The sequence below is a fragment of the Gymnogyps californianus genome, chromosome 6 (assembly GCF_018139145.2).
Source record: "Gymnogyps californianus isolate 813 chromosome 6, ASM1813914v2, whole genome shotgun sequence".
In the NCBI taxonomy this organism is placed as follows: domain Eukaryota; kingdom Metazoa; phylum Chordata; class Aves; order Accipitriformes; family Cathartidae; genus Gymnogyps; species Gymnogyps californianus.
Window position 1 is genome coordinate 868,799 of NC_059476.1, and position 9,342 is coordinate 878,140.

The following is a 9,342-nucleotide window of genomic DNA, read 5'->3' on the forward strand; positions in this document are numbered from 1 at the left end:
CCCGTCCCTCGCCGTGGCCGTGGCTGTGGCCCGTGGCTGGGGGTGCACGGGTGGGCGGTGTGAGGGCTGGGCGAGACTGCCTGGGCAGGAGACGGGCATCCTTGCTTTGGTTGGAGGTGGAGTGCAGCGGCAGCAGCAGCGTCTGGCTTCAGAGGAGGTCTCTGCACCTCGACAGAGGTGATGCAGGAGGTAAAATAAAGGCAGGAATTGGGAAGCGTGGGCTGTCCACACACCCGTGCTTCCCTCCTGCCCCACGGGTGCTGCCAGCTTCCCCGGTGTGCGTGCAGCCAGCGTGCCTGCACAGCCCTGGGCACCGCGCGCAGCCGTCCGTGGGACAAGGCAGCAGCTTTGTGCCTTGCTCTTGCAAGGACTCACGCGGGCTTTGTGCTGGTCTCTCCCTCGTGCTGGCTTTCCTTCCCGTGGGCAGATAGCACTCCCAAGAGCAGACTACACAGATAAATGTGTTGCGTTTATCTGGAAAACGGTGTGCTATCTGTGTTCTATGGAAAACTGCTCGCTGCAGATGAAACAAGCCGCTGGTGAAAGCCATGAAGGCAATGAGCTGTGCTGTTTCCGTCATCTGTTTCTGCTGAAGTTTCTGGTGGCTGGGAGGCTCTGTGCATACAGCTGGAAGCGCTGTGATGCTGTAGGCAGCAATGATGAGATGCAAATGGAACTGCTTATACTTGTATTGTTTTTCTTCAACAGGAAAACGACTATCTCCAAGAATGCCTTGAAGCTATCCAGCAAGACTTTGTCATCTTTAACAGAGAGAAGTGAGTGTGCGGGGTATTTTTTTTTAAGGAAAAAATTCTCTTTTTCCTGACTTCCCTTAGAAATCAGTGTGCCAGTGCCTGATGGCCGGGAGCATCTCGCTGCTGGCTTAGCCCTGGGTAACTGATGTTAGCCGAGGAGCTCAGGTGCTGCCTCTGTATGAAAAGCAGTTCTCACCAAAAAGGGAGACAAGATCAGGGATTATTAATTACTGCCACTAAATAAACTATGCTGCAGAGAGACTTCTGGGATTTAACGTACACGTATGTGACACTGCTTCAGTTCCCCCATTGCATCTTCTCACCCATCCTGCTTTTAGAGTATGATATTTTGGAAAATGAAGGCAAGGAACGTGCTAAAATCTCTGCAGGGCATGAGCGGGCAGTGAAAGCGCTGGAGTTAAAGCCGCTGCTTTCCCCCGTGTTTGAGCTCGCTGCCGTGGGAATGTTTGGTTCGTAAGTAAAGCAGGAGACAGCCTCGGTGGAGGAGGTGGTGCGTGGCCGGGAGCCTGCTGCCCTGGCTGTGGCACAGGGCGCCTGTGGCTGAGGTCTGGGTGGGCAGCGCTCCTGAAAGCTGAAGCCTTGCGGGTCATTGCGGAGTATTTCAGAGCGTTTCAGTGTGTTTTGCTGGTACGTCGGTCCCTGTTGTGACCTTTTTCTGTGCTGTGTGTGTGCTCTGGAAAGACTCCTCTTGTTCACCGTGGGTCTGCTGTAGGCACCTCTCAAGGAGTGGTACGTGGGCAGCCCGGGGCACGCTCGCCACTGCAGACCGCCTTCACACCACTCCTTCTGTGGGGCGTTTGATCTGGGGATGACTGTGTAACGCCTGGTTCCTCTGCTCCGCACAGGCTAAAGAAGAGCCAAGAGCAGATGAGCGAGTCTGTGTCCCCGCCCGAGACCACCGATGAAGCCGAGACAGAGGCCGAGTCTGAGACCTCCAACTTGAACATGTGCAGCTCTGTCTGCTCCTCCGCGGGCAGCAGCTAGGCTGCAGCCGCCGGGCGAGGGTCGCCGGCCCGCGCCGCGCCGATAACCCGTTCTCAGGTTGCGCTGAGCACCACAGGCTGTCCTCCGATACCACTGGAGAGCACCGACAACTAGTCTTGCAAAGCTGTAGCAAAAGAGATAGTTCTTAAAGAACTGCATTCCTGGATTTAACGGATCACCAGTTTGGCACACTGGTTGCCTGTCGTGGGTAAAGATACTTGCTATGCAACTTGTCGGAGGAGGTAGATCAACTTCTTTACTTGTTCTTTTTTTAGTGTCAGACTGCCGATCTGCACATGGTTTTAATACAGTAAGATGACAAGAAAAGAAGTTACGTCCTTGGGTACAAGGGGAGACACCGAGCAGGTGTGGCGAGGGAGGAAGGCTGAATAGGTGGTTTAAATTTTACTTTGGCGTTCCCTGTTCGTAAAGGCTGCCGTAGGGACAAGCAATCCCCCATGTAAATTGGAGCAGCCCTGGGGCCTCTCCGGGCTGTGGCGGGCAGCACCAGCCTCCTGGGAGCCTCGAGCTGTTTGGGTCCTGCAGCATAAGGACATCCCAGGCACGTCCTTGTCCTCTCTGTCAGAGTTTCTTTCCCGACTCGGGGCAAATAAATGTTTTTTGTGCACTCCATGAATTCTTCTGGGGCTGGGTGATGATTAAACATGTAATTGAGATGCAGAATGTATTTAAAATATTTGCTTTCTTCACATAGCTGCTGCAAGTGGTGAGGAGCTGTGCGAATGGACCGGAGGGTTTGGTTCTCTTTGTCCGGGTTTGGAGGATGCTGTTTATCACAGGTTCAGATTTTATTGGAGGTAAAGTGGGTGGCCTTGCAATGCTGCTCGGTTATGAAAGAGGGGAATATCTTATTTCACCCTTTGATTTACTTTTTTTTCAGTGTAAAGTAAAAGTACTGTATATAATTTACCAATACCTGTTTTAACTTCTTAATAAGGCGGGAGACGTCTTTAACTTGTTCCAGCTGTGGCTATTGCCTTTCTTCTTGTTTCAGAAGCCGTCACTATCTTAGTTGCTTAATCTGCTGTAGAGTGGCTTTTGGTTACTGCTGCTAAAAATGAGCCATGGGTTCTGCTGCAGCGTGCGGCTGTTGTGGTACACAGGGGTTTCGTTAGGACTGCATTCACTTTCAAACTAAAAACATCTGTTTGCTGCCAGACATTAGGAGGATGCAATGTTTGCATCCTTACTATATATTCGTAATGCAAAAGTGGATAGAAAATGTTTTTAACAGAGGCAGACTCTTTCAGGACAAATTTTGTTGCGTTTTTCGTTTCTGTGAGTAAAATAGAAAGGCGTAACTGGTACAAAACAATTTTATATGAAACATGACACAACACATTTATTTTCCACAGTTTTATGTGGAAATTAGTACGTGGCTAAAATTGTGCAGAACCACATTTTCATAGAAGTCTTTAAAGGAAGTGTTCAGGCGTGCAGGCACAACTTGTACGGGGGAGGGAAGCTAAAGCTCTGATACCAGTTGCACAGTTATTTCCAGGACAGAGCCAGGTAAACGCCATCAGACACGGCAGCTCTCGCCGGGGTGGTGAGCATCCAGCCCCTCGGCCATGCCCGGCGAGGGAGCAGGGTCGCACCGCGGGCCCTTGCACAGGCACGCCCCACGCCTCGTTAGGCGCCGCGTTAATGACGGGCTGAAGGGGGGCTGCAGCCGTTCGGTGGGCGAGGGCTGGAATAAATGCTTTCCCCTGCTCCTTTTCCCCAGCTACAGGAGGGCACCTACCCCTGGCTCTGATCCCGGGCTGCGCTGGGGGGGACCTGCCCTCTCTGCCCCGAGTAACTTCCAGTCTGATTACTGGGTACCAGGGTAACCTGATTACCCTGATCACCTAATTACCCTGATCACCTAATTACCTCCTCCCGCACATCGGAGCACACCTGTGTGCATGCGGATGGGCCGCGTGCTCCGGCCCCGTTTGCTGCCGGTGAGCAGCCCCTGCTCTCTGCGCGGGCAGCCTGGTCCTCGCCCCTGTGCTCTCTGTGCACGCCTCACGTCCCCCGGCCCCCAGCCCGAGCACCCGGGTCTGTCCCGGCACAGCGCGGTGCGCCTTGGCTGCCGGCTCCGCCGCCTGCTGCGTGCCTCGGTGGGCTTGGCTCGCACCGCGCGGGAACGGTGCCTGTCGGCAACGACCGCTATTGATGGCCAGGGTACTTTGCAACGTAGTAGTAACACTTTAAATCTCAAGTCACAAAACCGCATCGAGACTGGCTCCGATTTGCTTCTGCTCAGAGCAGTCTGATAACCCTGCTGCCGCGAGGGGCCAGAGCCCCGCTGCTTGGCCTGCCAGGACTCAGGTGGGGCAAGAGAAGCAGAATGAGGGTCAAACCCATGTATTTATTCAGGAATTATAAATTACAGATGATTTGCTCCACCGGTATGGATAGGTTTTTTCAGTAAACTCCACTGCACTATTTATCATCTTTCTGTAAATAATGACAAAAGTTTGGACTACCAGAGCAACACGGAGTGTAACTTATTTTTTGACCAAACCGTCCCATATATGAGAGATGCAGATAGATCCTATTCAACCAGAAGCTCTTGGGCCAGGAGAGTTGTTGGCAGTTTGGTAGGATGCTTCTAATCAGCCGTTTTCATTGCTTTCTTTAGGACAAGTGACAAACGGCCCTTGAGGTCGAGGTTTGTGCGTGTAGGGAGGAGCTGGCTCACTTCTGAAATGGATGTTTCTCACCCCAAACCCTCTCCGTGTCAGTCATTTACGTTCCCTTTTCAGTGCTGCTCTTTCTGGGTAAATTGTGCAAAATATCCTCAGCAGCACTCGGCAGAAACCGGGAAAGCTTCTGGGGAGACACCAGGTAACTGCTCCTTCCCGGGTGAAATAATTCGGGGCAGATTCTGGCTGCCCGGGAAGCACCACTGAAATCCAGCGGTGCATCTCCCAGGGACGCGCCAGGGGAAACTCTGCTTTCTGCCTCAATCTATTTCTAAAGCTTAATCACTGAGAAAAGTGACAGGACACAGACCTCTAGGATCATTGCGCTGAGTAGTAGAGACACCGTGAGTACAATATTACTGAAGTGCTCATTTTAGATCTTCAATAATGCATGGGTGTAACTTCACTAGTGCCCATTGGGGACCAGGTTTTATTGACGCCAGTTTATGCCTAGTCCCTGGAGAAGAAATTAGAACAAAAGAGTAATTGGAAAACGAAAAAATGATAGGAAACAGATATGTGTTTGCTTCATTGTCAGAATCTCCATGATGACTTTCAATACCCTGGGCTCTTCCGTCCCCGCTGTGCCGCTGCTCTCTGGGCCCCTTTTGTGTCGTGCCCCCATCGCTGTGTCCCCGTGACGAGGCTGTGCTCATTGAGCCGGCCGAGGAGCCCGGCCCTGTCACCGCACGTCCCCGCGGCTCCTTCCAGGGACGTCCCCTGTAAAGCTAACCCCAACCACGCTGAACTGCTGCGGGGGACGGGAGCCTCTTTCCTCCCCGCGCCGCTCCATCGGTGACGTGCTGTCACCGCTGGCTGGCACAGACCGGGGTGGGGATGGGGCGTCACGTCTGGGGGTGCGGCGGGGTTACCCACCAACGCCGCCCTCCGGTGCCGGTGTCCTCTGTAGCCGTCGGTGTTGAACGAGTCCTGTGCTGCTGCCGTCCGTGTGACCGTGTGTGGGATCATCTGCCCGAGTCCTTGGCGGGGCAGCGCACGCAGCCTTGGGGGGCAGCTCACCGGGGCCGGCAGATGAACAGGCAGCTGCCAGCACTGCCTCCTGCCTCCCACCGCGGGAGCCGAGCTAGCGATGCTCGGCGTGATGCGTGCCCTGAGGACGCCGGGCTGGTGCGAAGGGTTATTCTCTGTGAAAGGGCTGGTTCCTGTGAAAAACGCGTGGCTTCTTTGAAATTCTCTGCACCGCTCCTCTCCTGTTATTCCCTCCGTTGCGTTAGAACCTGAGGCAGCTCCAGATGTGCGCAAAACTCGCAGTGAAGTCGTGAAATACTCCTGGTACCAAACCCCATCATGCAGAGCCTGAACGAAGTCAATAGCAGCTCTGGTTTACATCTCCACTACAACCAGAATACAATAATTTTCTGTATATAAATATTTAAATACATGTATTTTTTGTATGACAGATTTATACAGGGTGTGCCATTATTCGCTGTGAAATGTCTACATCGCCTATAAATTATTCTCCTTAAATTCCTTGCCATAAGATTGTTTTCTTATCTCTGTTGTATTATGAAGTTTTGCCAAGTTGCGTATTTTTAAGTGTTTCCATTGAATTCCACAGACTTCACTGGGAATTTTGTGTAGAAAACAAATGCCAGATCAGGTCCTGATGTTTCTTCTGTTGCCAATTCTTTATTACTCTATACCTTGCCAAAAAGAGAATAAGAGTAATGAAATAATAGCAAAAAGGCCAATAATATGAACTTGACATTGGACAGTGCTGAAATCCTGATGCCTTGGTAGGGTATTTTTTAAGATTATTTCAGTGGAAATATATGTAAAGTGTATCTTTGTATTTTATGTTAATACATTTCTGTAATTTTATTGCATGAAAATTTTACCATGTCACAGAATATTTAAGTTATGACAGGTTTGTGTTTTTGCAGATACTGCGAGAAGCCATTGCATATGTGGAGTAATAAATGTGTATTTTTAACATTGCCAAGTATTTGTTGTCATTTCTAGGTTATTGATCTGTAGAAAAAACCACTGATTCTTATAAAAGGTGGATGTTACAATTACATTTCTTGTTTACACATCACAGGCTGGAGCTGTTCAGCATCCCCGTTACACCGGTTGGTGTCAGAGCCAGAACACACCACCGGCCTGCTGCGGGTGCCCTGCCTGCTGCTGACGGCAGCTCCCTGCCCAGCAGCACCAGTACTTCACAGCCGCGGGGTGAGCGGGTCAATACGCCAAGTATTGTTTAATTTGCTGCAAACTGCGTGGTGCGGCGCCGTGCCTGGCAAAGCCGGGCGGTTGCAGCTGATGGTTATGAGGCTGTGTGAAGGCATGAACCACGAAAGCATCAAAATGCTGAAAGCTTTCTGAAGCCCAGCCGGACCCCCGGAGCCAGTGGGATGCTCCCTGCTAGCGCAGAGCCAGGGGTGGGACGGGAGCTGCAGGAACGCGGCCGTGAGGCTCCTTAAAAACTGCAAAACGGGCGTTAAAAGGGGAACAGCTGAATCCAGACATTTTACAGTGTCCCACTTTCCGCTGTCGGTTAGAAGGTATTTCTAATTCCCTAGGGAGAGTTTATCTTTGCAGCGGTGGGGCTGAGGGCCCTTGCGATGGTGGGTTTGGGGGGTCGGTGAGGATGAGGAGCGCCCTGGGCATGGCCACCGGCCTGGGTCACCTCTGCCTACACCGGCCCCTGCCTGGGGGTCCCAGCACTGCACGGCGCTGAGTCGCTCGGTTCACAGCGGGCTTGTGCTGGGCTGGTGCCTGGCAGCGAGATGGGAGAGCGGGGAGATGCGTGCCAGGTTGCACCCGCGCAGGGGCCGGGGCAGGGTCCCACTGCTCAGCACCCACGGTCGAGGCACCAACAACTACGGCTCGCTGCGTTTTAGTATTTCACTGCACAGCCCCGGATTTTGTATCTTAAAGTCGATAAAAACGGCCCCGGGGAACTTCAGGAGGTCTCTGTTTCTTCTCTTTCATCCCTCATCAGTACTTGGAATTATTTATTATGCTTGTTGGCACAATGTACTGACTTGCTTTATCTCAGCGTAGGAAGCATCTACAAAGGCTCGTCCTGACTTCAAAAGAAGTGGTAAAGGAACGAGAGAAATCAGTGTATGAGCCTTAACTTGGCACTCTCTGCAGAGCCCTTCGCTGGCAGCTGGCAGCCCCATGCCCCGGCCTCGGCAGCCCCATGCCCACCCGCCGATTTGATGCCTCTGCCGTGACCCCTCACAGCGTCCCCGGGTGTCCCCGAAGGGCCAAGGGCACGCGGGGCACCCAGCAAGCTGGGTCGCTCACCCCTTGCACAGCAGAGAGAAGGTGAAGGTAACAGGGTGAGGGCAGCCCCCCCCCAGCCCTTAAATTACAAGGGGTGAGAAAGCTGATAGACTTAAACCGCCACGGCAGCCACAAAAGCAGGCGGCTCTGTAGCCAGCTGCCTGCTCTCTGCCTGTTATCGCTGTGCCTAAACCACTGCAACCACCGTTTGCCAGGGCTCACCCTCAGGGTGGGACGAGCAAGGAACGGCCCTCCCCAGGCTCATCACCGGACTTTGCCTTTCTTACCTGCTGAGATTGATCACGCCGCTGTTTTGGACGGCTGGACCCGATGGAAAGGCGGGTGCCAGCTGCTGATGCCAGCGCGGGCTGGGCCGGGGGGAGCTCGGTTACCCGGCAGAGTAGGTCAAGGCAAGGTTTGCCGCAAGGTTTGCCACAAGCTGGGAAAAAAAGCAGCAAAGAGCATGGAAATGCAGTGATAATTTTGTGTCTGTCTGCCAGCTGATTTGCACTTTTAGGGAAGTGTCGGGAGGGTTTTCACGCAGCAAGCGTGAGCCCTGCGGCATTCCTCTGCCCCTGCTTTCCTCCGCTGCGGCTGGTGAGACAACGCTGCCAGGGCAGCCGTGTCCCTGCAGCCCTTGGGCACCTTTGGCCGGGCACCTCCCGGCAGCCCTCGGCCAGGCTGCCTGGCTGCGGGGTGCCCTCACGCCCCATTTTGGCACCACGCGATTTTCTGCTGCCTGTAAATGTGCATGCATTTAAGACCAATATGCTGCATTGCATATTCTGCTTTGGTTTGGGCTGGGCAATTGTTCTCTTGGAATTATTTCTGTTTTTTTTAAATAGTACTGCCATTCTGCTAGGCAACAAGGGGTTCATCCCCACTCCAAAGGCGGGCGTGGGGGCTCGGGGCTCCTCCAGTGCGGCTGCGGTGCCTCACTGCCGCTGCCGCCGAGCCAGGCACAGGCCCTCGGTCAAGGGCACGAAGCATCTCGCCGGTCCCCTTTGCCTGCGTGTGCCTGACCCAGAGCCTGCAGGAAAGCTGTCCGAAGAAATTAGGGCCAAACAGAGACCGTGTTTGTGCCCCGGGTGGTTTCGTTTCCCAGAGGCTCTGGCTGCGTTAGCAGGCGGCTGGCTCTGCCAGGACTCTGCTCAGCATCTCCTGGCACCGGGAGAGCTGCAGAAATGCTCTCAGCCCCGGTTCCACGCGTTAAGAGGCTGGGGCAACGGCGCAGCAGTGCCGGCTGTGTGCCTGACGGCTCCCCGACGGAAGAAATAAATGCAAAGCCCCCCTTCAAAGGGGAAGGGGCAGTGGGATTTCAGCCCTCAGCTGGCGAGGTGGATGGAGGGACCAAAGCCGCTTCTGCAGGGCGATGCTGGGAGAGGGGACAGTGTCTCTGGCTCCTGCCGGGGTCCCCAGTGCCCCGGGGTACCTTTCACTAACGAACCTGACTGTTGGAAGAGGGATATTTCCAGCACAGGGATCACAGAACTTCCCTTGCCAAGTGCTACCGAGCTGGGGGTGCTGGGGGTATCCCTGTCACCCCGTGGATGTCTGGGCAGCTGGGAGAGGTCACTGCCAGCAGACTGTAACTTTTCTCTTTCCCATTC

The 9,342-nt window shown here is 53.7% G+C and overlaps 1 protein-coding gene across 1 annotated transcript in view; it reads left to right on the plus strand.

Moving 5' to 3' along the window:
* STK32C (serine/threonine kinase 32C) overlaps window positions 1–1,873 on the plus strand; it is a 91,506-nt gene extending 89,633 nt beyond the window's left edge. The window contains exons 11-12 of the mRNA XM_050899074.1: window positions 709–776; window positions 1,622–1,873. Coding sequence (XP_050755031.1) covers window positions 709–776; window positions 1,622–1,760 — 207 coding nt within the window. The 3' untranslated portion in view covers window positions 1,761–1,873. The remainder of the gene's footprint in view (window positions 1–708; window positions 777–1,621) is intronic.
* The last annotated feature ends 7,469 nt before the right edge of the window (window positions 1,874–9,342 follow it).